At 45.9% G+C, this 27,330-nt stretch overlaps 1 protein-coding gene and 1 non-coding gene across 2 annotated transcripts; both read right to left on the bottom strand.

Annotated features, from left to right (window-relative positions):
• Nucleotides 1-22,053: 22,053 nt before the first annotated feature.
• HSPA8 (heat shock protein family A (Hsp70) member 8) lies at nt 22,054-27,324 on the bottom strand. Its single transcript, XM_024557351.4, has 9 exons — nt 27,198-27,324; nt 26,316-26,525; nt 25,542-25,747; nt 25,123-25,275; nt 24,239-24,794; nt 23,810-24,012; nt 23,205-23,403; nt 22,778-23,010; nt 22,054-22,469 (listed from the first exon to the last, which is right to left on the bottom strand). Exons 2-9 carry the CDS (start codon nt 26,518-26,520, stop codon nt 22,284-22,286), a joined length of 1,941 nt encoding a protein of 646 aa, XP_024413119.3. The 5' UTR covers nt 26,521-26,525; nt 27,198-27,324; the 3' UTR covers nt 22,054-22,283.
• Nucleotides 23,657-23,741, bottom strand: LOC112301979 (small nucleolar RNA SNORD14). Its single transcript, XR_002974529.1, has one exon. It is a non-coding gene; the product is annotated as a small nucleolar RNA SNORD14 (small nucleolar RNA).
• Nucleotides 27,325-27,330: the final 6 nt, after the last annotated feature.

Below are 27,330 nucleotides of genomic sequence, written 5' to 3' on the forward strand. Positions count from 1 at the left end.
AAGGGGAGGGCAGAAAGGGCCAACCTTTGTAAGCTAACAGGTGATTTTAATTGGAACCAGCAGTGTTATACCATGTTTTTGACCCATTCGGTAAAGGCAGAAAAAGAAATCAATAAATTTCCATCAGCATTTGCCCTCCTGGAGTCTTATAAGTAGAATGGAGACACGAACCCCACTTAATGGCTTCATCAAGCACCTCACTGATTCTCTAACAGAATTAAATAGGTCGCAGGTCCCTCGCCGTTGTCCTCAGAACTCCGCAGTGCGCCGGTGCTGCTCTGTGCCTCGGCGGGCCATCCTCCTGTCTGGGAGCACAGGCTCTCCTGCCCGAGGCCAGGCCTAGTCACGACCAAGCCCCCGAAGCGGTCCTGCGTTAGAGACGTGGATCTGCGCGCACTGATCCTCTGTTGAAAACACAACACACGAGCTCCACTGAAGACAGATCCACAGACAGCCCGCAGGGCCTAACTGGCAGGCAACTTGACTTCAGCCCCATGTCATCTGTGCAACCTTGGGCAAATTGCCTCACCTCTCCAATCTGCCATTTTCTCATCTTTATAAGGGGACATAATGACACCACCCCCTACCTCACTGGGGTGTGGTGAGATGCAAAGTTGTTTATATCAATATACGTAAAGCCCCATGCAAAGATTTGAACAGAAAAAACGGAAGTGGCCATCCAACACGTAAGATGATGCGCTAACCCACTCGTAATAAAAGCGATAAAATCAAAACTATACTAAGACACTACTTTTCATCTATCAGGTTGGCAGAAATCCCGAGGTTTGTGAGAATATTCTGTTAATGAAGTAGTGGGAAAAGAGACCTTCATTCATTGTTGTTGGAGACCCGGGAAGGCAACACCCTATCAGAAGAGGATTTGTAAATATACGGAAAAATATGTGCATTTACTCTTTGACCCAGAAATCTCACTACTCACTCACTACTAATGAATCTCACTACCAATCCATCCCCAAAATACAGGAGCCATTATTCCAAACGACCGGTCCCCACAGTTCATCCCTGCAGCATTATTTGTAATTGCAAACGGTTGGAAACAATTCATGTGTCCACGAATGGCTAGTTGCACAAGTGTGGGGCCTGTGGTAGTTGAGCACTCCAAGCCTGTAAAAGTGACGAGAGAGAACTTCTGTGCTGATGTGGAGTGATCTCCAGGACACAGGATTGGGAAAAACAAGACCTGGAACATTTGTGTACAGAGGATGCCACTTTTTGTTAAAAAATAAAAGGAAAGGAAAAGAGCCCTGGCTGGTGTGGCTCAGTGAATTGAGTGCTGGCCTGTGAACCAAAGGGTCACTGGTTTGACTCCCAGTCAGGGCACATGCCTGGGTTGCAGGCCAGGTCCCCAGTTGGGGGTGCATGAGAGGCAATCACACATTGAGGTTTCTCTCCCTCTCTTTGTCCCTCCCTTCCCCTCTGTCTAAAAATAAATAAAATAAACTCTTTTTAAAAAAGGAAAGGATAGGAAAGGAAAGGAAACAAGTGCAAATATACATATGTGTTTGCTTATATTTGCAACAACAAACACTGGAAAACTAAATTGAAAGCTCCCAAAAGTGGAAGAATTGGCACGATCGTGGTTAGAAGCCAGATTTCTTTACATAAAGTTTGTATAAATTTCACTTTAGAAACACATAAATATTTTATATATTCAAAAACAATACATAAAAACATAATCTCTAAAAATTAAAAATGAACAAAATTAACTATAAATCAATTTGATGAATAAACACTCAGAGAAAATAATTATTCCAAGTGACTTTAGACCACAGTGATAGAGGAATATATTCTAAAGATAAGTAAAGCTGGAGAGAAATTTTAAACTTTACTTGGTAGTTTAATTATTAGTTTGATTTCTTTAGAACCACTTTATTTATTGTAGAACAATGCTAATAAGTAATTATACTAATGTTGTCAGGAACCAGAATTTTCAATGTATGGAAAAACATCTAAAGAAGAAATTTTTCAAAGCTAGTTAAGGATTTGGCAAATAAAAAGAGAAATGCAATAAATTCTAATTTCTTCCTCTTTCTTCTTTTCTTTTTTTAGGGGAGGTTAGGGGAAGAGGTCCCCCCTCTGGGGGACCAGGTGCACTGAGAGGCTTCCCTGGGCTTGGGTTCTCTTATGCTGAGTCCTCCTGACAAGTCAGAAAAATAGACTCCGGTTGCCTTAAGGGGGAAAGGGCCTGTTAGGAGAACAGTCACAAGATCAAGGCGGGTGCTGCCCAGTTACACTTTGGGGGAGCTCTTGCAGCAGGGCAGCCCAGGGCTGCTTTACCTGTGCAGTGCAGCTAACAAATCACCACAAAACATAGTCACTTAGAACAACCACAACACATTGTTTCTCACAATTTTATGGATTGGCTGAAAATTATTTTGTTGGTGTCTCCTGGGCTCGCCAATGTGACGACATTCAGCTGGCAGATAAACCGGTGCTGGGGTCATCTGGGAAGGCCGAGGAGACTGGACCTCCCTGTCCTCATGGTCTTTTCTCCTCAGGGAGGCTACACCAGGTTCCTTCGCAGGGTGACAGGGCGACGGGGAATGTCTCCAGAGGGCACGAGTGGACCTAGAAGGCCTATCTTGGCAGCTGTACATCACTTCTTCTACCTTCTGTTGGTCAAAGACTATTACCTGGAGATCCCAGGTGCCACAGTTGAGAAAAGGGACCCCACAATTAATGAGAAAGGCCACAAATAATTTGTGTCTATTTTGCATTCATCAGAGTCCATCCTCTGGCCACAGTTATTTGCAGGGCCTCTCATCAGAAACAGAGTCCACATTTCTACCTTGACTCTGGGCGGGCTCAGCAGCCCTTTCTGAATGGGAGAATGTGGGCAGTGCCTGGGCCACAGCGTCCAAGCAAGGCTGGGCCCTTTCCCTCTTGGCATACCATCTTTGCTGCATGAACAAGCCTGGCCTGGTCTCCAGGAGGAGGCAAGACCCCACGAAAGGAAAGCCACTGCAGTCACTGTGCCACCTGAATGCCGCTGCACAGGTGGCCCAGGCGAAGAGCTTTCAACCAACTTACAGAGTCGTGAGCAATAATAAATGGCTGCTTTCAGACACGACATTTCCAGGTTGCTTGTTACACAGCAGTAGAAAACTGCTACCGGGCTCTCTGCCACGGCAGCTGTGCAGGTCATTCACATGACCGCTCCGCAGCCTGGTGTCCAGGTCTCCGGACTCCGTGTTGGAGGCAGGAGTCTTCCTCCGAATCAACCAGCTATGGTGGTGGTGTGAGGGGCCCCATCTCCTAGCACAGACAGGGGACCTAGGAGTCACATACATTCATATCTCCCATCACCTGCATGCTGTGTCCCAAGGAGTGTGCTGTCTCTGGTTTAACCTTCAAACCCAAGACCAGGTAGGATAATTCTCCTTCCTTGCTTCCCTTTAGCACAGCTGAGAAACTCTGAAACAAACAAACAAAAATTTCCAAAATCTCAAAAGGGACCGAAGAGACTAGAACAAAGAAAATCGAGACAAATTATAATGATCTTATTGAAAAGGGTTCTGATGTGTGCTGGCCAGACAGTGCCGACAGACATATGGCTTCTGTCAGTCCTCACGTCTTCTTACATGTCGAGAACATGCACCTGCTGCAGATCTGACAGCAGGTCAATATCAAGGCCACACGGCGCACACACAGACTGAACGTGGTCCGTTCTGGGAACTTGCCGTTTAGAAGTCCCACTAGGGGGAGGTTTGCCAGGGGAGACAGCACCACACAGGGCTTGATATTAGCAACTAAAGAGCCAGACAGATGCGTCCCTTCATTTGTAAAATGGGAATAAAATGTAGATCATGGTGCGGATTAAATGCAAAAAACACACGTATGGTATTTAGCATCGTTGGCAAATAGTAAGGGCTCGAGTGTTCCTTGTTAACAGCAAACTGAGAACAGCCCTGAGCACAGGGACACCACCCCTTCATCTCTGTACCCTCAGCATCTGCCACACTGCCCAGGATGTATCAGGGGCTCAATAAGTGTTCAGGGGGTCAGGGGGCCAGCGAGCATGGGGACACCAGCAATAGAGTCATTGGCCCAAGGTCACCATGCCACACTGCCACTTTCAAGGAGAGCTTATAAATCTCTGCAGTGTGGGTTTCCTTTAAGTCCCTTTTCCTAAGTGTTTGGATCATACCTGACTAAGCATAAGTCTTGGAGAGAAAGATTCAATCAGAACTCCAAGTCTGACTCCTATTCTAGCCACAAATGAGCAAGTGTCTGTCTCTCCTTTTCCCTGGGCCGGCGACAATCTCAACAAATAGGCTTTTAAATTAAGTAGTGATTTGGAATGTAAGTGAGTACATTTAAGATGATAAGAGACAGAGAAATCCTAATGGCTGAAATATTTGTCGTATCACAAGTAAACGTAGTGTTTCGGGAGTCACTAATATAACTAATTTTTCCAAATCTTCCTCTGCTCTGTGAGAGAAGATGAGGTCAGTGTGGTTCAGCCAGCCCGCGGCGAGCCGCTGCCGAGGGACTGGGGAGAATACTGATGGAAGCTGAGGCGCCGGACCAGCTTCCTCAGGAAACCAGAGCCCGATTGTTCAAATTAAGCGGTGGCTGCCCAACAGCGGAGGCAGGTCACTGCAAAACGAAAATGTGGAGAAATGAACGTGCAGCCCAAAAGGCTTCCCCCCCCTGGTTTGAGCTCAGCCCGGTGCTGTTGGCGCTGGCAGAGAAATTGGAAATAATCTAAGGCAACTCCCTCCTCCACATTCTCGCCCCCCCCCCATTTTTTAATGTCCTTTGCGGCAAGCCCAAATGATGTTAGTCAAACCTCTTCTACGTGCTCCCAGAGCCTCCCCCAGGCAGTCCGTTGCGATCCGCAAGCCCAGAGGTACCCAGAGACCTCTGGCACTGCAGCTGGACTGACGGTCTGCCTGGGTCAGCAGTGAACTGAAAGGCAGATGGCCCGTTCTTTGGGTGTGGTGCTTGAAGGGATTAGGTTTAACACTAAAACCTGACTTCTAGTCTTGACCCCATCCTTGAATTTGCCGTTCTACCTTCAGGGAGGAGCAACACTTGCTGAGACCCTTCTGCTTTGGGAAAATGGGAATGATGTCTGCCCCACAGCCTTGTGCAGTGGGGAGGGCAGGAGGAAAGGGAGAAATAGTCATTCCACCCGAACCTTGCATTCGCAAAGGGCATCAGATGTAGATTTTGGTGTTATCTCAAAATAAATATACATTCAGCCCTGGCTGGGGTGGTTCAGTGGATTGAGCACCATCCTGCAAACCAAAGGGTCACCAATTTGATTCCCAGTCAGGAGTACATGCCTGGGTTGTGGGCCAGGTCCCCAGTAGGGGATGCGTGAGAGGCAACCACACATTGATGGTTCTCTCCCTCTCTTTTTACCTCCCTTCCCCTCTGTCTAAAAATAAATAAAATCTTTAAATATATACACACACACACACACACACACACATTCAGCCACAGAGAAATACTAACAAGATTGCAAGGGATGCTTACCATTCAGCTTGACATACGTGTCATTTTTGGAGCACACCTCCTGCAGTATACTCTAAGGAATTTTTTAAATAGATTTGTCTGGGATGAGTATATGGCATGGCATTTTTTAAGCAGTCATTCATTTGATTTAAGTATGCCACAATGTTTGTAATCTCAGTTTTGCATTTCTTAGCATCTTGAAAGCCTAAAAACATGGAAATGGCCCAGGTCCTCTCTCTGAAAGGCTCTGTCCTGCCTGCTTATATGATTCTTGTTATAATCGAATAAGATTAAGACTGTAAATTGGTTTGTTATGAAAAGGCTTTATAGAATATACACAGTATCTAGAGTAGTCAAACTTTTAGAAAGAGAAGTAGAGTGGAGGTTGCCAGCAGCTGCGGGGAGGGGAAAATGAGGAGCTGTTGCTTCATGGATATAGAGCTCTAGTTTTGCAAGGTGAAAAAGTTCTGGAGATTAGTTGCACAACAACACAAACAAATACATAACACTACTGCACTGTACACTTAAAAATTATTGAGATAGTAAGTTCATGTTATATGTATTTTAGTCCAATTTTTTAAAAAAGTGAATCTTTTTTTGTTTTAATATAAATATTATAATGCTGCTACTATTAGGACTACTAACAGTAATTATATTCTCAGTCTTTCTTGCAATATGCATTGAGGATCTACTCTGTGCAGTACCAGAAACTGTGCAAGGTAGTAGAGACTTTCAACTCTGCAGGTGAATGAAGTCACCTAGAATTCCATGAGGTAGATAACAGGAAATTTATCGAAATGTGGTAGAAGCCAGCAGTGAGTGTGGGCAGGTGCATCAGTATGGGAATCTGGTCCACGGTGGCAATCCGCCCCCCCATCAGTATGGCCATGACAGCATACTGGCACGGAAGTCGGTGGCCTGGACTCTGGCCAGGCACTGCTGCCAGTTAACAACAACAGAGGGAAAATGATGACAAGTAGGTCCTCAAGCCAGAAATCTCTGTCCAAATCTCAGCTCTTCAGTTTACTACCTGTGCGACATTGGGCAAGCTACGTAACCTCTCTGTATGTCAGCTGCCTACTCTAACAAAGAGGGGAATAATAATAGTACTAACTTGAAAATGCTTTTATGAAATTTAAATGAGCTAATATCATAGTGTTCAGAACAGTGTCTCGCATATAGGGAATCCTATACCTATGGGTTAAATGAAATAGCATACTTTTTAGTGAGCCAGTTAATCTTCTGGACTTTGGTAAAATAATGAGGTGCGATAAGTAACTTCTAAACATACGTTCAGGTCTATAAATTCCGTAATTCCAAAGGTTTAGCAATGAGGACTTTGTAACCTCCCAAGTCATGTATTTAGTTTTTAAGCAGTCTAATTGTAGTGAAAGCTTTCTTTTTTTTTAAGATTTTATTTATTTATTTTTAGAGAGGGGAAAGAAGGGAGAAAGAGGGAGAGAAACATTGAATCAATCGGTTGCCTCTCACACACCCCCAGCTGGGGACCTGGCCTGTAACACAGGTATGTGCCCTGACTGGGAATCAAACCAGCAACCTTTCACTTCACAGGCCAGCACTCAATCCACTGAGCAGCACCATCCAAGGCATAAAAGCCTTCTTGGTAGTAATTATGTCGGGGTCCAGTTAAGAAACCAGAGGCTTCCAGTCAACATGGCAACATAGGTAAATGCGGGTACTTGCATCCTCCCACAAACACATCTAAACTACAGAACAACCATCATTCAGAATCCCCTGAAATCTGGCTGAATATAAGTCCTACAACTAATGAATTAATAAGGAAGCCACATTAAGACTGGTTAGGAGGGGCAGAGACACAGAACAGGCTGATCCCACATGGCAGATAAAAATCAGGAGGAACATCAGTGCTACACAGGACCCCATGAGCAACAGGGGGCCCAGCCTCACGCCAGGCCCCCCAGCCCAGGGTTCCAGTGCCAGAAAGAGAAGTCCTCATGAACAGCAGGAATTGTGAGTGAGTGAGACAGAGTGCCACTGCAGTCCTAGGCAGTTCCTCTTGAAGAACCCACACACAGACTGGCTCAGACTCACTCCTTCTGAGCTCTGGCTGAGACAGCAGCTTAAAAGACACCAGGGACGTTCATGGAGGAACTGAATTATCCTGTGAGAGCTGAAAGGACAGCTTTCTCCCAGACGGAAGAGCTGGCAGAGACCATTGTTCCTTTGCTGAACCTTACCCCTACAGAGCTAGTAGGTGGGCACCATATCGGAGTCTCCAAAATCCTGGCTAATACCATTTGCCCTGCCCTGGTGATTCCCTGAGGCCTTTCCCCACCCAATTTTTGGCCCACCCAAGCTGTTTCCAGTGGTTTTTCCATACAAATGGCCTCTCGGCTCATTCTGCAGACTTCCCTAAAATCTCTCAAACAAGCAGCATCTTACCTCAGCGTGACCTGTACCTCTCACTGAGCAGCCCTAGGCCAGGCTGTAGCAGCAGCCAGCCTTTGTTCAAAGTTTGGCCCCTCCTGGGTACCTCCAAGCACAGCACAAGTAGCAGCCATCTGCAGATCACTCTGTAGCTCAGGCCAGGTCGCCCCAGGCAGAATACAGGCAGTGGCTGACCTTGCAATGCACCACTCAGGAGGCTCCAGAGCCAGAACACCCAGCGGACAGCTTCAGACCACGTCTAAGCACCATCTACCACCTCCACAAGTGACACACTCAAGGGGCAGACTCAAGCAGGCACTAGAGGCCTGCTGAAGTACGTCCTACTCTGTGGAGTAAGCCCCAGCACAGCTGATCCTCTGCAGTGGTCATAGCAAGTACTTGCAGCTAATGGATCAGGGGGCCAATTCCCTCCCCCACACTGATTTGCCAACAGCAATTAAAGCTCAACTACAACAGGAGGCTGTAACAGCCCACACAGGTGGGCACACCTGGAGTGCTCAACTCAGGTGAACAGGGAGGCTGTGTGCCTGGACCCTTCAGGACACCCACTACATTAGGCCACTCTACCAAGCCTAGGCGATGTAGTGGCTCTAGCTAATACACAGAAATAAACACAGGGAAGCTGCCAAAATGAGAGGACAAAGAAACATTTCATATATGAAGGAACAGAACAAAACTCCAGAAAAAGAACTAAACAAAATGGAGACGAGCAATCGACCAGATGTAGAGTTCAAAACACTGGTTATAAGGATGCTCAATAAACAACCATAAAGAACACATGGACAAAAAGAAGATAAAAAACATGAACAGTAAAAATGACAGCAAACTCACAGTTATTAACAACCACACCTAAAACAAAAACAAAAGCAAACTAAGCAAACAACTAGAACAGGAACAGAACCACAGAAATGGAGATCACGTGGAGGGTTATCAACAGGGGAGTGGGAGGGGGAGAGAGGGGGGAAAGGTACAGAGAATAAGTAGCATAAATGGTAGGTAGAAAACAGGGTGAGGGTAAGAATAGTATAGGAAATGTAGAAACCAAAGAACTTATAAGTATGACTCATGGACATGAACTATAGGGGGGAATGTGGGAGGGAAGAGGTGAGCAGGATGGAGTGGAGTGAAGGGGGGGGAATGGGACAACTATAATAGCATAATCAATAAATATATTTTAAAAAATAAAAAATAAAAAGGGGGAAAAAAGTCAACCAGAACAAACATACCAGTAAGAACCCGAGGCGAGGTGGTGAACTGTGAGGGGGGGTCGGCTGAGAAAAACTGAGGAGAGGTGGTATACTACACGGGTGGGGCCAGCTGAAGGCAAAACTGAGACTCAGAGTTGACTGTGGACTTCGGCAGTTGCCGCAGAGGGAGAAACTCCCAGTCGCACACGTGAGTTTGTTGGAAAGTGGGCTACAGACAAGCAGGCGAGCTGCAGCGTTCCCTCTCTGGCCTCTCCCCACAGGCAGTGCCACAGCACAGCAAAGAGGGTTGCCCTGCCTAGGTGAATACCTAAGGCCCCGCCCCCTTACAACTTAACAGGTGCACCAAGACAAAGGAATATGGCCCAAATGAAAGAACAGAGCAAAACTTCAGAAAGAGAGCTAAGCAAGGAGGAGATAGCCAGCCTATCTGATGGAGAATTTAAAGCCCTGGTAATCAAAATGCTCACAGACTGATTGAGCTTGGTTGAAAAATGAAAAAGCAAATAAAAGATACACAAAATGAAATAAAGGAAAATATTCAGGGAACTGACAGTGAAGCAAAGGAAACCAGGACTCAAAGCAATGATTTGGAACAAAAGGAAGAAATAAACATCCAACCAGAATAGAATGAAGAAACAAGAATTCAGAAAAGTGAAGAGAGACTTAGGAACCTCTGGGACAACCTTAAGCATTCCAACATCCAAATTATGGAGGTGCCAGAAGGAGAAGAACACAGCAAGAAATTGAAAATTTATTTGAACAAATAATGAGGGAAAACTTCCCCAATCTGGTGAAGGAAATAGACTTCCAGGAAGTCCAGGAAGCCCAGAGAGTCCCAAAGAAGTTGGACCCAAAGAGGAACACACCAAGGCACATCATCATTAAGTTACCCAAGATTAAAGATAAAGAGAGAATCTTAAAATCAGCAAGAGGAAAGGACACAGTTACCTACAAAGGAGTTCCCATAAGGCTATCAACTGATTTCTCGAAAGAGACCTTACAGGCAAGAAGGGGCTGGAAACAAGTATTTGAAGTCATGAAAGGTAAGGACCTACATCCAAGATGACTATCCAGCCAAACTTTCATTTAGAATGGAAGGGCAGATAAAGTGCTTCTCAGATAAGGTCAAGTTAAAGGAGTTCATCATCACCAAGCCATTATTATATTAAATGTTAAAGGGACTTATCTAAGAAAAAGAAGATAAAAAATATGAACAATAAAATGACAACAAACTCACAACTATCAACAAATGAACCTAAAAGAAAAGAAAACCAATGAAAACAAAAACTAAGCAAACAACTAGAACAGGAACAGAATCAGAGAAATGGACATCACATGGAGGGATTTCAGTGGGGAGGGGGAAGGGAGGAGTAGAGGGGAAAGGTACAGGGAAGAAGAAGCATAATTAGTAGGCATAAAATAGATGGGGAGAGATAAAAAATGGCGTAGGAAACAGAGAACCCAAAGAACTTATATGTATAACCCATGGACATGAACTAAGAGGGAATGCTGGAGGGTTGGGGGTGCAGGGCAGAGGGGGGGATAAAGAGGGGAAATTGGGAAAAATGTAATAACATAATCAATAAAAATACTTTAAAAAAACCTGCAAAACATTGCTGACAGAAATTTTAAAAGACCTAAATAAATGAAGAGATATATACCATGTTCGTGGATTGTTAAGATGTCAACTTTACCCAATTTAATCTATCGTGTCATTAAAATACCAATTATAATTCAAGTAGGCTTATTTTTTAAAAAAATCAAGTTGATATTTAAAATTTTCATGGAAAAACGCCCTGGCTGGTGTGGCTCAGTGGACTGAGTCTAGGTTGCAGGCCAGGTCACCAGCTGGGGGTGAGCAAGAAGCAACCGATCGATACTTCTCTGGCCCATCAACATTTCTCTCCTCTCTCCCTCCCACGTCTCTAAAAATAAAGAAATAAAATACTAAAATTTACATGGGAAAGCAAAAGATCTACAAGAGTCCAAACAAACTTTAAAAAGAAAAACAGACTTTGGGGACTCATACTAGCTGGTTTAAGACTCACTGTAAAGGAATAGTAATCAAACTGAACCCAACGCAAACTTAACTGAACATAACTGTTCCAGTTATTTGTTACTGAGTGACAAATCACCCCGAAACAATAAATTAAAACTATAACAATCATTTATTTTGCTCAGGAACTGGGATTTGGCTGGTCTCAGCTGACCAGTTCTGTCTGTCCTACGGGGCAGCTGAATGTCCTGAGAGCCCGGTGGAAGCAGCGTGGATCTAGCGATGTAGACGTGGAAGTTCCCTGGTGTCAGCCCACACTTTCCGCATTAGAAGTCCGTCCCTGACGATGGCCGTATTCAAGGTGAGGAATCCAACCCCATGCCTCGATGACAGCAGCATCAACCCACCTCACAAACCAAACAAGTGAAGGACCTGAGGTACAAGTCACTCTTGGCCTAACAGAAAGTATGGTGGAAACAAGGAAGAATCTGATAAAATGATGGGAAATCCCACACAGGACTCTTCGAGCTTCCTAAGTCTCCTGGTGAGATTTACCACAATGGCAGGTGGGGAGAAGGTAAGAAGCTGGGTTTGGGGAGGCGCTTTTTTCCTCCTCAGACAGAGTGTTGGGCTTGCTTAATGAGACGAGGTCTCCCAGATTTCACGGGGCTTCTCTCTTTTGCTTCCAGGCCTTTGACACATGCTCTTCCCATGGATGAGGATGCCCTTCCTCTTCCCTGTGACTGTCTCCTACTCATTCTTCAGGTTCAGTTTAGGCATTTTGCCCTCCAGGAAGCACTCCCTGTCCCCCGAGCAGGGTTAAGGCCCCCTCCATGCGTTGCCGCAACACTCTGTACTTTGCTTTTTCTCAACGCTCATTAGTGTCTTGTTGCTACCTATTCATTTATTGATCCCTCTACCCCTTACTAGAGTGGAGGCAACCTGAAGGCACGAGGCAATGTTTTGTACTCCTTCACACTCACAGCACTCTAGTAGGATTGATGAAGGACTTAAGTGAGGGTGTGGAATATTCCTGAGCTAAAATAGGACTCAAAGTCACACAAGGAAGTGGCTTCGAGATCTCTTGCTTTGTCCCAAGGTATTGGGCATCACCTCTTTGCAAAGGCAAACCAGAACGGGGCAGCGCAGATCTGACCAGGTGATTAGCTAGTCCCTTAGTGTGAATAGCCTACAGTGCGATCTGCTCCACCGTGGCCTCCCCACCAGCCTCCCTAAATCAGGCGAGTTCCCAAACCAGCTCCTCTCTGAGAGCAGATCGACCTGCTTCCCACTAAAACTGTAGACGCGATAATAGGAGGGAAAAGAGGGCCGAGTGTCGGACGATTGGTGGCGACGAGATGAACACAGATTGATGCTGCGGACCTTGCCCTGCCACCCCGGCCTGGGCTGGGGGAGGTTCATAGTTGGTACCCATTAAAGGGCTTAATGAAATAATTACAATTCACACCCCAGAGCATCAAGGAATCAATACTGGGGAACTCTGGGCCACTCTGGTGGTGGCCTCCCACTGGCTGCACAGCTCAGCACAGCAGGCAGAGCTGGGGGAAGTGTGTGCGGTCGACACGGAAGTTGCATTAAAAGAGGGCAATAGTGGATTAAAAGCTGCCGGGATCCTGGGGACTGGCCGTTATCCTTTGCTCCCTGCCTAGCCCCATTTCTGCCCCTTGGCACACTGTTAGCCCAAATCGATGGGCTGTCAGGCGACATGGCCAGCTCCAGCATTAATGCGAGCTCACAAAGGAAGCCTGGTCCTATATTATCACTTCTCTCGCCTCCAAATTACCACATAATGCAGGCCACGGGCAGCCTGTGACATGTTAATACTATACGCGATTTGCTGGGTTTGGACTAAACATTTCACAGCTAAAGATTTCATCAGAGACTCGATGACAGAAATAAACTGCTGCCCATGGGGAAATCACTGGAAATAATAGAATTAGGCATTGTTTGGGAATGCGGAGGGAAGACGGCTGGGAGGGCGGGGAAGGGGACCGCTGTCCACAGCTGGTGGGTGGTCTGCAGGGGGTCCTGCTTGGGGGAAGCAGACTGTCATTAAAGGCCTTTTTGCTGGCCCCCTGAAAGAACGGATATTTGAGTTTTGCCTAGGCCTTACTTTCCATTTTTGTGCAAAAGCTGGGGAGAGGCTTTGTCTTCTATGATAGCAGGGAATGTGATTGTCCTGGGTTGAATCGTGTTCCCATTCCATGCCACCACCACCAAAAACGGGTAGAGTGAAGTACTAATCTCCACTTTCTCACAACGATTTGACCTTATTTGGAAATACGGTTTTTACAGATGCAACCAAATTTAAAATGAGGTCATTCAGGTGGGCCCTACTCCAACATGACTGGTGTCCTTCTAATAAGGGGAGCCGGGGCACAGACACCGACGTGTGCAGAGGGAAGACAGTGTGGAAGCCACAGGAAGCAGAAGGCCATGTGACCGCAGCACTGCGCCTGTGAGCCGAGGAGCACCCGGGCTGCTGGGGGGGGGGGGTGGCGTGGGCTGGCCGACACCCTGACTTCAGACTGCTGCCTCCAGAGCTGTGGGACAAGTCATTGCTGTTGCTTTAAGACACACGGTTTTGGTACCTGGTTACGGCAGCCTTAGGGAATGTTAATCATGATTATTATTTATTTTTTAGTTGATAATAGTCTTTTCTGAGCACTTACTCTCTGAGTCAGGCAGAGCTAAATGAGCCACATACACTGGCTCATTTACTCCTCATAACAAGCCAGATGGTGGGGTCTCATAGTTCCAATTCACAGGCAAAGAAACTCAGCTTCAGAAAGGATAGTGTGTTTAAGGTGACACACCTAGCAGGCAGCAGAGTGGGTCCCTGCTCGACAGAAATACGAGAAACCCTAAATCGACAAACAAATGAAGAGATCTCTGGTGAATATTTCCAACGTCTTTTCAAGCGGGAACTTGCCTGCAGCCTGCTTTCTTTTCAGTCAAGTGTTTTCAGCCCCTGGCTATCAAACCTGTACCTCCTTGGTTTGAGAGTCCAGTATCACAAATGGCATAGACGATAACAACACAGGGGGTGGGGAGATGGGGGGTGGTGATGAACGGGTACACACTTCCGGTTATAAGACGATTGAGTAACTTCTGGGGATCTGAGGTACAGCATGGTGAGTATTGTTGACAAGACTGTATTATATTCTTGAAAGTGGCTCTGACAGTAACCCTTAGATGTTCTCACCCCAGCCCTGGTTGGTGTGGCTTAGTGGACTGAGCACCAGCCTGTGAACTGAAAGGTTGCCAGTTCAATTCCCAGTCGGGGCACATGCCTGGGTTGTGGGCCAGGCCCCCAGTTGGGGGCACATGAAAAGCAACCCATCCAATGTTTTTCTCCCTCCCTTCCTCTCTCTCTAAAAATAATAAATAAATAAATAAATTTAAAATAGATATTATTTATTTATTTTTAGAGAGAGGGGAAGGGAGAGAGAAAGAGAGGGAGAGAAACATCCATGTGTGGTTGCCTCTCACGTGTCCAACACTGGGGACCTGGCCCGCAACCCAGGCACGTGGCCCAACCGGGAATCCAACTGGCGACCCTTTGGTTCTCAGGCCAGCACTCAATCCACTGAACCACACCAGCCAGAGCAAATAAGTAAAATCTTTAAGACATATTCTTTTTTAAAAAAATATTTTCACCACAAAAAGGAAATGGTAATTTTGTGAGACGACAGAGGTGGTAACTAACTCTACTGGGATCACCACTTGACAATATGTTAGTGTGTCAAATAAAGACTAAACTTGTACAATATTATGTGTCAATCAAGCTGGAAAAGGAAAGCAGCACAGCTGTGACTGCTCTACTCCTGCAGACTAAGGATCTTAGGTCTTCTCTCACAATTCTGTTGTTCCTCCACCTCCTTCTGACCAACTACCCCAGCGGGACACACATTCTCATTCCCATTTCTCTCTTGCTCTCCCTGCTTGGAGAAGTCAGTTCTGTAGCCTCTTTGATCTCTCTTCTCTTAAATTAAAAAAATCATAAAACTGCCCAGCTGGTGTGGCTCAGTGGATAGAGTGCAGGCCTGTGAACCAAACAGTCACCAGTTCGATTCCCAGTCAGGGCACATGCCTGGGTTGTGGGCCAGATCCCCAGTAGGGGGTGCTCGAGAGGCAACCACACATTGATGTTTCTCTCCCTCTCTTTCTCCTTCCCTTACCCTCTCTAAAAATAAATTTTAAAAAATATATCATAAAACTCACCCTGGCTGGTGCGGCTTACTGGATTGAGTGCTGGACTGTGAAGCAAAGGGTCGCTGGTTCAATTCCCAGGCAGGGCGCAGGCCTGGATTGCAGGCCAGGTCTCCAGTGGTGGGCACATGAGAGGCAACCACACATTGATGCTTCTCTCTCTTTCTCCCCCCCTTCCCCTCTCTAAAAAGTAAATACATAAAATCTTTAAAATATATATATATATATATCATAAAACTGCTTTATTGAGAAATTTAATTCACACACCACCAAATTCGTCCATTTGAAGTGTACAAGTCTAGCCCTGGCTGGTGTGGCTCAGTGGACAGAGTGCCAGACCGCAGAGTTAAAGGTTTCCAGTTCGATTACCGGTCAGGGCACAGGCCTGGGTGAACGGCCAGTCCCCCGTTGGGGGCGTGTCAGAGACAATCACACATGGACGCCTCTCTCCCTCTCTTTCTCCCTCCCTTTCCCTCTCTAAAAAAATAAATAAGTAAAATATTTTACAGTGTACAATTCTATAGCTTTGTTTTACTCACAGAATTGAGTGACCATTCCTACAATCAGTTTTGAAGATTTCCTCATCCCTAAACAAAACTCCACACACATTTGCAATCACTCTGCACTCCCCCTCAACCCTTCTTTCCCCCCACCCCAGACACCCGCCAATCTACTCTGTGTCTCCAAAGACTTGTCTACTCTGGACATTCCATATAAACATAATCATACTTACAGTAAGCAGCCCGTTGTGATCATCCTGTTTTCAAAAATCACCCATGTGGATGTGAGGGTGAGCTGTCACCCCACTGATGGCCAGGGTTGATCCGGCTGATCTGGCTGGCTAGGCGGGTGTGCCCTTCCTCCCTTACGGGTCCATGTGTGTCCCTCCCAAAGCTGTGCAGTCAGTCGAAGAGGACAGCCTTCCCAAATAGAGGAGAGGACCGGTCTTCCGTCAAGGGAATATGAGTATCTGCGCTCCCCTGCTAGAACCTCCAAACAAGCGCTCAGAAATCACCCATGTGGTACCAGGTATCAGTACTTCATTCATTTTTATGACTGAATAGTCCACTGTATGAACAGACTACATATTGTTTATCCATTCATCGTCAGCTGGTGGACATTTGGGCTATCGACACTTTTTGCCTGTTGTAATTATGCTGCTCGAAACATTTGTGTACACGTGTTTGTGTGGATGTGTGTTTCCATTTTTCCTGGGCACATAATAGAGTGGAATGCCTGAGCCAAATATTCATTCTATGTTTAACTTTCTGTGGAACTGCCAGACTTTTTCCAAAGTGGCTGTACCATTTTTTTTTTTTACCCTCACCTGAGGACATGCTTACTGAACTCAGAGAGAAGGGAAAGGAGGAAGAGAGAGAGAAAGAAACATCAAGCAGTTGCCTCTCATGCACACCCCAACCAGGGACCAAACCTGCAACCTAGGCCTGTGCCCTAACTGGGAATCGAACCTGCGACACTCTGGTTTATGGGACGATGCTCCAACCAACTGAGCCACAGCAGCAAGGGCACTGTGCCATTTTACCTTCACACATCAGTGTATGAGGGTTCCAGTTTCTCCACATCCTCGCCAAGTTGATCTTGTCTTTTTGATTGCAGTCATCCTAACGGGTGTGAAGCTCTAGCTCGTTGTGATTTTGAGTTGCATTTCACTGATGGCTAATGACATTGAGCATCTTTTCATGTGCTAATTAGTTATTTGTACATCTTCTTTGGGAAAATATCTATTTAGAATTTTTGCCCATTTTAAAAATTGGTTTGTCTTTTTTTATTATCCAATTGTTTTTTATGTATTCTGGATACCAGTCTTTTATTAGATATATGACTTGCAAATGGTTTCTTCAGTTGTGTGGGTTGTCTTTCTTTACTTTCTTGATGGTGTCCTTTGAAGCACAAAGTTTGTAATTTTAATGAAGTCCAGTATATATATTTTTCCTTTTGTTGCTGTGCTTTTGGTGTCATATCTAAGAAACCCTCACCTAGTCCAAGGTCAAGAAGTTTCACAGCCGTTCCCCGGGGCTCTGGGGCTGGCATCCTCTGACTGTTGTGAACTGCGGCCCAGCTGCTCAGGACGGACCGCATTCTTCCGGGCAGGCCCTGCCTGGGTGTCCTCTCGGGTGGCAGAGACTGGCTGCACTGTCTCCGCTCCCCCCTCACCCCACACACTGCCAAAGTCTCAGGGTCAATCTGAAGGCCTCAGGTGGTCCTTTAGCTCAAAGACTTTGGCAGCTATCTGCCAAAGCTATTTGCCAGCTTTCATGTGGCTAGTGCTGCTCCAAGTTTGGTCCATTTGCCCCTCATCTCATGCAGCAATAGCACTGGCTCCCCACTCTGCCTGGAGCAACTCCAGCAGAGACCTGGGGGAGCCCAAGCCCACCAGCTGGCCCACCACCACCCCAAGAGCCATGGCCATACCTGAGCCGTTAGAAAGCCCAGAGGGAACAACACATTCTGCCACTCACCTCGTAGGTGCCTGCTCCCAACCCAACAAATGAATAAACACACTTCTTGTTCATTCGTTTGATTAAAATTATGTGCTTATACTGTACCAAGCACTGGGAATATAGGAGCTTGTGTGTATTCTTCTATTCTTGGGTTTGAAGTTGGTGGGGAACAGAAGCATCTTACACAAGTGCGGTGAAGGCCTTGGGAGTGGAAGTTCAGGGGTGGCGAGAGAAATCACACAGGGGCTTAAACTAGCAACAGTAGATCAGGAAAGGCTGTTTCCTGTTCCCACAGAGGCTTATGTTTTTTTCCTCCGTGTTTCAAAGCTCTGTCCATATCCCTCCATCCCCACACTGAATGGGTGTGGGTATAAAAGCCACACCCCCAAGCACAGCACTTGCTCATCGGGCACGGCCTGGAACGCAAATGTGAGCGTGTGAGGCTGACTCCCTCCCTCAGTGTTTGCTATCCTTCCACTTAGGCAGCTCCTGAAACAAACCAACAAGCTCAGACCCTGGGGTGGGGGCAGGTAGGAGAGGGTAAAGGGAGGATAAATGGTGACAGAAGGAAACTTGAGTGTAAGTGGGGAACTCACAACACAATGCAGCATGGGGCAAAAGTAGGTTTGCAGTTGTGAATACGTGAAACACAGAGTTTATTCTTGTATTATTATTTATTAATTACTGTATTATTTTCTATATGAGCAAACCTACTTTTCCCCTGCCTGTATAGAGATGATGTATTATAAAATTGGATACTTGAAACCTATATAATTTTATTAACCAATGTCTCCCCAACAAATTCTATTGAAAAAAAAGCCCACAAACCTCTGAAAATTGGTCTGGCTACTCCCCGTCTCTGCCCCCTACTTGTTTTATAAATAGCTGCTGCCATCTGGTGGACAAAGATGTCCTTACATCCATATACAGACCAAAGAAATGAAAATTCCCCAGCCTTTCCTATTTATGCGCCACCAGTCACTCCATTCTACCTTAACAAAATCCAAAAATTATTTTTTCCTGTGAAAGCAAAGATCCTGGAACATTGTAGGCACTCAGTAAATATTGTTTGAGGAAAGGATCGTTTGAAAGCATTATCATTTTCTTTATATTACATTTTAAGTACGTAAATTTTACAGTAATATTGTTGGGAGTCATTGTATTGCTGTGGATTTAAAGGCAAAAGTTAGTCCCTTAGCAATTAAAATTGTAACAATTACTGTTGAGTTAAACAAGCTATGCCACTAAAAGTGTATTTTAAAAGACAATCGTGTTATTGCTAAATAAGTCCAGCTAAAACCAGCATGTAATAATTCTTCTTTGTTTGCATGTGACTCTTAAAGCTGGAAATGGAATTTGAGGGACAGTGAGGTTTTTGCTCCCTCCTCCCAGCTCAGTAGTGCCCTGTGCAAATCTCAGAACCAGCATCTAGGCCCAGGGGTGTCAAACTCACATTCACCTGAGCCACATCAGCCTTGCGGTTGCCTTCAAAGGGCTGAAATAATTTTAGGACTGTACGAATGTAACTACTCCTTAACTGTTAGTTGAAATTACATTCGGCCCTTTGAAGGCAACCACGAGGCTGATGTGGCCCCCGGTGAACATGAGTTCGACACCCCTGCTCTAGGCCATGGCATTCCCTCCAACAACCACAGTGTCCTTGCAAGAATCCATTCTGCAGAAGCAGAATGCTCTTGCTTCCCTACATAGATTTAGGCATGCACAGCTAGGTGATCCAGCCATGCTTCCCTGAGAAGCTTGTTAGGAAAATCAAATGAGAGAAGTGGAAGCCATTTGTTAACACTAAACTAAATGGAAAATAGTAGAAGGTAGTGGTGTTCCTCTGGCCACCTTCTCCACGTCTTCCTCTAAACCAGGGGTGTCCAGTCTTTTGGCATCTCTGGGCCACACTGGAAGAAGAGTTGTCTTGGGCCACACATTAAATACACAAACACTAAGGAAAACTGATGAGCAAAAAAAAAGATTTTAAGTAAATTTACAGTTTTCTTTTGGGCCGTATTCATTGCCATCCTGGGCTGCGGTTTGGACACCTTTCTCCAAAAAATAACGTATTATGCTCTTTCTAGGTTTTTCTCACAGTGATTATGCTATTTTGTACTAGTACGCTAATGTCACTTTGTAATTGTCCTCAGTTCATCGTGTGTATGTCTGTCTCTGCTGCCACCCGGTAGACATTTATAAGGCTGGAACAAACCTTTACTAGCTTTTTATCTACTCCCCCAACCAGGGCTCATCCCACAGCAGAATCCTAATTAAAAACAAAGCAAAGTAAAAGAGAAAAGTTGATTTGAATCACTGGGATCCTCAAATCCCCAGACGCTTAGCCTTCTGCTTGCACAGGACAGTCTGCAGTTGTGAGCACTCAGAGCACCGGGAAAGGGCACAATGGGAAAGCCAACCCCAACAGGATGAATATTGGGACCTAATTAATTACATAAATTGCATGTTACTTGGTTTATATTTTGTTTTTCCAGTAAGCATGAATCCCAGACACAAAAATACCAGTTCAGAGAAAAATGCTGTATGGAGATGAGCCGATGCTTCGTAATTCACTACACTACTATGTAGCGTCAAAAATACAAGTTTTGGAGTCAAGTTTACCAGACTTTGAATGCCTGGGTCCCCTCCCCCACTGTTACCTGGGTCACTCACCTTCTCTGAACTGCAGGGTCCTCATCTATAAACACTCTTACTCAGATTAACTCTCCTCCCAAGTTTTTTCTTTTGAGAGCAACTTTATTAAACTTGGGGGACAGTGAGACAAGGGCTTGGAGTAGAAGCAATAAAGGGGGCCTTGGAGGCAGTCTGGGGGGTTAGCCCAGGGCAGCAGTGTGCTCCTGGGAGGGGGGCCCCCCAATTTTCCATCACACAGGTCCAGCAACATGCTTCTCCCACCCATATAAAGGAAACATCTCCATTTTTCTCTCTCCAATTTCACTTTCACTGATGAAATTTATAGACATAAAAAGGAAAATTAACTGCAGCTGTTTCATGAACGGCACCTACTTGGTTATGCTCACTGAACTAGGTAAATGCTGAGAATTGTTATTGGGAACTTCCTCTGAAATCCGATCACAGCAGCCTATGAATGCTATCTGGGTTTCACTCAATTACCAAAGGCAGAGGAAAAAGGGCTCAAGCAGGTTAGGTCTGGTTACTCCCTGAATGTAAAATTGTGACCTAAGACCCCTCCCCATGTCAGTGCTCACTGATAGTCTAAACCGGCCACCAGGTGGCAAACCTGCATTAGGCCCTGAACAGACTTGGAGACCGCTTTGTTCAGGATTGAGGAAATGAGGCCCAGGTGGGCAGTGCCTCACAAAAACCTGATTCTTTGCTAGCAGGGAACCATTAAGCTTTCTGCTCCTAAGCAGGCTTACCTAAAGGCAGTCGTGGTTGGGCAGATTTGGTAAACAGAACCGTGCTCGCAATCAACTTGTCTCTTATTAAGGGTTAGGTTGGCTGTGATTAAGTCACACAGACTATTACCTGCTCAACACCTTTCCAAATCAGTTTTATTCACAGGTGAGAAGACTCTCACCAGGTTGACAGCCAACTGAAACTACCACTTAGCTGTTGGGAGGAAAACAGTACAAGAACCTGCTCTTAAGAGTTTCTGATGAGAGGGGATCCTTGCACACCAGGGTATTGGGTTCCAAATGGCTATTCCTTCCTTCACACTGGCTGACTTCAAAACTTCCCATTATTTGTGTTGAACACACCATACAGTAATTTCAGAATTGCACACCTGAAACCCATTTTTATTAACCATCACCCCATTAAACTAAAAGAAAAAAGTGAGCAATTTGTTCAGTGACTCAGTTGACACATTGAACATTTGGGATTCACCCTTTTTAAAACGTCTAGACTTCTAAAGAGGGAAACAGGTGAACTGCCTCCTGCAACGCAGGGATCAGCCCTGCAGCCTCTTGCCTGACCCACTGAGGTCTACCCGTCAGAGCACCCTCCTCCTAACACTTCCTTCCCAAGAACTCAACCTGGGACAGCATTGTTTACTTTCTCTTTAAACTGTTTTAGGTCTAGTAGTGCCATGTAGTAATCTGAGCCTAGAAAAGCCCAAACTACAATGTAAAACCTTCCTCAGGTATTTGCCTAAATTGAGCAACCTAATCTGCATTTCACAACCCAGATGCTTAAGTGAGAGGTATACATTCAACCCCAGACACCAAATGCCACCCTTGTAAAACAGTCAAGACAATTTTATGGTGCCAATTTAAATAGTTTATTTAAGACATCGCATTTTCCACTTTACAATACAGTGCTTATAAAGTGCATTATTTCCCTGTGCACATAGTCCATGTTCAAGTATCAAGAATGCTGTTTTACTATACAGCAGCTCAACTTTTAAAACTGCCATGGAATTTGCTACAAATTTGGGTCCTTCAATATTTTATGTGGAACAATGCTAAACCTATGCAAGAGATTGGCTTAATCAACCTCTTCAATGGTGGGCCCAGAGGAGGCACCCCCAGATGGAGGGGCTCCACCCCCAGGGAAGCCCCCAGGCATTCCGCCTGGCATGCCTCCCGCGCTCTGGTACAGCTTAGTGATGATTGGGTTGCAGACTTTTTCCAGCTCTTTCTGCTGATGTTCAAATTCTTCCTTTTCTGCAGTCTGAAAAGAGAACGTAACTATTTACTACCAAACTTCAGGGAAAGGAATCTCCATGCACGATGCAGTCTGGTAAGACAGATACCAGACACACACAGAAACCTAACACTGTCATAGTAACAAAGCCTATGTATGAATTCTTTGGGTCACTCAGACATCCAAGGAAGGTAGTTGCCAACACGACTGGAATTCTGGTGGAAACCGCGAATGTTTGGACCATTCATCCTCGTGACCCTATACATTCATAAAAACACACCTGAACATTTACTAAAGCCCTATACCCACCCAACTCAAATAGTTTAATTACAAACCTGATTCTTATCAAGCCAGTTGATGATTTCATTGCACTTGTCGAGGATCTTCTGCTTGTCCTCATCATTGATCTTGCCTTGAAGTTTTTCATCTTCAACAGTTGCTTTCATGTTGAATGCATAGGATTCAAGTGAGTTCTTGGAAGACACCTTGTCCCGCTGTTTCTCATCTTCAGCTTTGTACTTCTCAGCTTCCTGGACCATGCGCTCAATGTCTTCCTTGCTCAGACGACCTGTGGAGTCATGTAGGCATGTCCTATTAATACCAGAAACCTACAATTCCCAACTCCATTAGCAATTACGTGTCATCTCTTGGCTGAAAGCCCCAGGGGGAGAGAACAGCAAGAACATTTGGAACATGCAACCACTGAGACCAAAAGCATGGCACAAGCCCCGATGACATCAATACGCTTGTGTTGTAACTCACCTTTGTCGTTAGTGATGGTGATCTTGTTCTCTTTCCCCGTACTCTTATCCACAGCAGAGACATTAAGGATGCCGTTGGCATCAATGTCAAAAGTGACTTCAATCTGAGGAACACCACGAGGTGCAGGAGGTATGCCTGTGAGTTCAAACTTGCCAAGCAGGTTGTTATCCTTGGTCATGGCACGCTCACCTTCGTAAACCTTGGTAGAAAATAGAAATTACTGCCCTGACCTTGTGGCTCAGTTGTGTGTCAGTCTGCAAAGTGAAAGGTCGCCCGTTTGCTCCCTAGAGTCAAGGCATGTACGGAAGTAGTTACTCTTCAATGTTTCTTTCTCCTTCCCTCCCCCCTCTAAAAATCAAAAATGAAATTAAAAAATTTAATAGAAATTACTAAAAAGCCATCAAGTTCTTGTACTAGTTCTATGTATAAGCTCTATTAGGGAAGACTAATCCTCACTCAGACATCCAAGGAAGGAACTGGCCAACACGAGACTTCTGGTGGAAACTACGAATGGTTTTGGATCCATCATCACAGTGAGCCAAGTCTTCCCCAGGCTTCCAGGACCTCAGTGTGTGGAGGCCAACCAAGCTAGTGGAGAAACGCACCTGGATGAGCACCCCGGGCTGGTTGTCCGAGTAGGTGGTGAAGGTCTGTGTCTGCTTGGTGGGAATGGTGGTATTGCGCTTGATGAGGACCGTCATGACGCCACCAGCAGTCTCAATGCCGAGGGAAAGAGGAGTGACATCCAACAGCAGCAAATCTTGAACATTTTCAGATTTGTCTCCAGAGAGGATGGCTGCCTGGACAGCTAGATTTAAAATATACACGCAGTTTAAAAAAAGCACAGCATAACTCACTTTTTTCATCAACAAATCTCAATCGCTCAGACATCCAAGGAAGTCAGACTATCATTAACTAATCTTCTAGTGGAAACTACGAATGTTTGATAAGCACTCATCACAGTGAGTCAGTTTTCAGCCTCAACTAAGAGGCTGCCTCTTAGAACTGTTGTTCAATTAAGATAGTGGGATTACCTGCACCGTAAGCAACAGCCTCATCAGGGTTGATGCTCTTATTCAGCTCTTTTCCATTGAAGAAATCCTGCAGGAGTTTCTGAATCTTGGGGATACGGGTAGAACCCCCCACCAGGACAATATCATGGATCTGGGACTTGTCAAGCTTGGCATCCCGAAGAGCTTTCTCTACGGGGTCCAGGGTGCCACGGAAAAGATCAGCATTCAATTCTTCAAATCGGGCACGGGTGATTGAGGTATAGAAGTCGATTCCTTCATAGAGTGAATCAATCTCAATACTGGCCTGGGTGCTGGAAGAGAGAGTGCGCTTAGCTCGTTCACAAGCAGTACGAAGACGACGAACAGCTCTCTTATTCTCACTGATGTCCTTCTTGTGCTTGCGCTTGAACTCTGCAATGAAATGGTTGACCATTCGGTTGTCAAAGTCTTCTCCACCTAAGTGAGTGTCACCAGCTGTAGATTTGACCTCAAAGATTCCATCTTCAATTGTGAGAATTGACACATCAAAAGTGCCACCTCCCAAGTCGAAGATCAGCACATTTCTTTCAGCTCCAACCTGCCATTAGAATAAAGATTTATTAGTTGTTATCTAAATTTTTGATGGCTCAACCTTTTTTTTTAAACTGAGGCTTGGCTTAACCCAGCAGTTAGCCCCGGCTGATGTGGCTAAGTGGATTGAGCGCCAGCCTGCAAACCGAAAGAGTCACTGGTTGAACTCCCAATCAGAGCACATGTCTGGGTTACATGCCAGGTCCCCAGTTAGGAGAGTGTGAAAATAAACCAATAGATGTATGTCTTGCACATTGGTTTCTCTCCCTCTTTTCCCTCCCTTCCCATCTCTACTTAAATCTTACCCCCCCCAGATATGCATAAATGGCACATGCCTTTTTGTCTAAGCCATAAGCAATAGCGGCAGCAGTTGGCTCATTGATGATTCTAAGCACGTTGAGACCAGCAATAGTTCCAGCATCTTTGGTAGCCTGACGCTGAGAATCGTTGAAATAAGCAGGTACTGTGACGACAGCATTGGTAACAGTCTAGAAAACAGAACACAAAAATATTAAAGCCAAACCCCTAGTCACTTCACAAACATGTTGGCAGTCCCGAGGTTTGTCACCTACTGGAACATAAGCTCGTACAGTAAGTTACAGAAAACATTCCAGTCAAAGAAATGGACCAGTTTCTTATTACTACTACTATGTTCCTGGTTAAAACCCAAGGTATCCATTCACCAGGAACTTGGCATCTAGTGTTTTCCTTTCTCCAGCTATCTAGGTCTTCTCCCTGTAACTGCATTACTCACCTTTCCAAGGTAGGCTTCTGCAATTTCTTTCATCTTTGTCAAAACCATAGATGACACCTCTTCTGGATAGAAGCTTTTTGTCTCTCCCTTGTATTCTACTTGGACCTTGGGCCTGCCAGCATCATTCACCACCATGAAAGGCCAATGCTTCATATCAGATTGGACAACAGCATCATCAAATCTGCGTCCAATCAAGCGCTTGGCATCTGCAAAACATCAAATACAACCCCAAATCTTTAATTTTTTCATAGATTCCCAAATAGTCTACCTCTCAATTGCTCAAACATTAAAATGCCTTATAACCCAAGTCCACAGTAAACGATGTCAACCTCTGTACAGCCAGCACTTTATTCACGTTTTCCTGATCCTAAGATCAATTGCATTTTTAGCCTAAGCAGTTGTCGAACTATTATGGCGCAAGTCTAGTTCACTTAAGGCTTTAATGACTTTCCCCATTACTGAGGCTTTCCTGCCTGCTGCTTATCATTTGAACTTCAGTTTCTCTTGCCCTGGCTGGTGTGGCTCAGTGGACTGAACCCCCCGAGAGCTGAAAGGTCACAGGTTGGATTCCCAGTCAGAGCACAGGCGTGGGTTGCAAGCCAGGTCCCCAGTTGGGGGCACGAGAGGCAACCGATGGATCTCTCTCTTGCACACTGATGTTTCCCTCCCTTTCTCCCTTCCTTCCCCACCCACTCTGAAAAAAACTTCCGTTTCTCAAATTACTTGCTTCTTAGCTTAGCATACTTAGTAATTTTTTTCAAATTAGGGACTTACCGAACACCGTATTGGTGGGATTCATTGCGACCTGATTCTTTGCAGCATCACCGATCAATCGCTCGGTATCGGTAAAGGCGACATAACTTGGGGTGGTTCGGTTTCCCTGGTCGTTGGCAATTATTTCCACTTTTCCGTGCTGGAAGACACCCACACAAGAGTAGGTGGTGCCGAGATCAATGCCAACTGCAGGTCCCTTCGACATGGTTGCTGGGAAAAATAAATGTTTAAGCACTTAGTAGCATTTCCTTTGTTAAATGTGAATTCAGACTATCAGGAAAAACCACTTAGTAATCCCTTAAACACGGCCCTTGCGGGAGTAACCACATGGGACAATCAGAGCAAATAACGCTTCTCTGCAGTCCAGGTGGCCGCGCCAAACGCAGCACAACCCGCCTCCGGCTTAAAGGAAGCACCAGCCCGGAGGATCTGCGGCACTGACGACCACGTGATCTCCAGCTCCGGGCCGCATCTCACACCCCTTCCAACGTTTCCGTACGGCCCCGGGGCACCAGGAGCCAGCACCGCCCAAGCTCTACTGCTGTCAGAAGCCCCCTCCGCCGCCTTGGGCGCAGGCCAACGAGGGCTGCCCGGACAGAAAGGGCCTCTCCCGGGAGCCGGCGGCTGCCGGGCGCTCCACTTCCTGCGCCTGGAAAATGAACGGCCCCCCCCCTCCCCCAACCCCCCCGCCCCCCCCAGGAGAGCGGCCACCGCAGCAGCACTGCATGGCGGCTGCATCCGGCTGGAACAAAGGTCCCGGCGACGCGGAAAGCTCACCGCACTCGGCCCACGGAGCACTCCGCCCCTCCGGACCCGGCCAGGGACGCACGACCCTCGGACTGTCTAACAAACTACCAAGGGCTGGAGAAACAGCGGGCTTACCTAGTTACGCGGACGACTCACAAACAGACGAATCAGAACAGCTGCCCCGGTTCAATGAGACCGATTTCCGGCTGCCACCCTGTCTCTTATACCCTACCTCAGAACCTTCCAGAAGGGGTCCGCCCTGCCGGCT

Source organism: Desmodus rotundus, chromosome 7 (assembly GCF_022682495.2).
Source record: "Desmodus rotundus isolate HL8 chromosome 7, HLdesRot8A.1, whole genome shotgun sequence".
Taxonomy (NCBI): domain Eukaryota; kingdom Metazoa; phylum Chordata; class Mammalia; order Chiroptera; family Phyllostomidae; genus Desmodus; species Desmodus rotundus.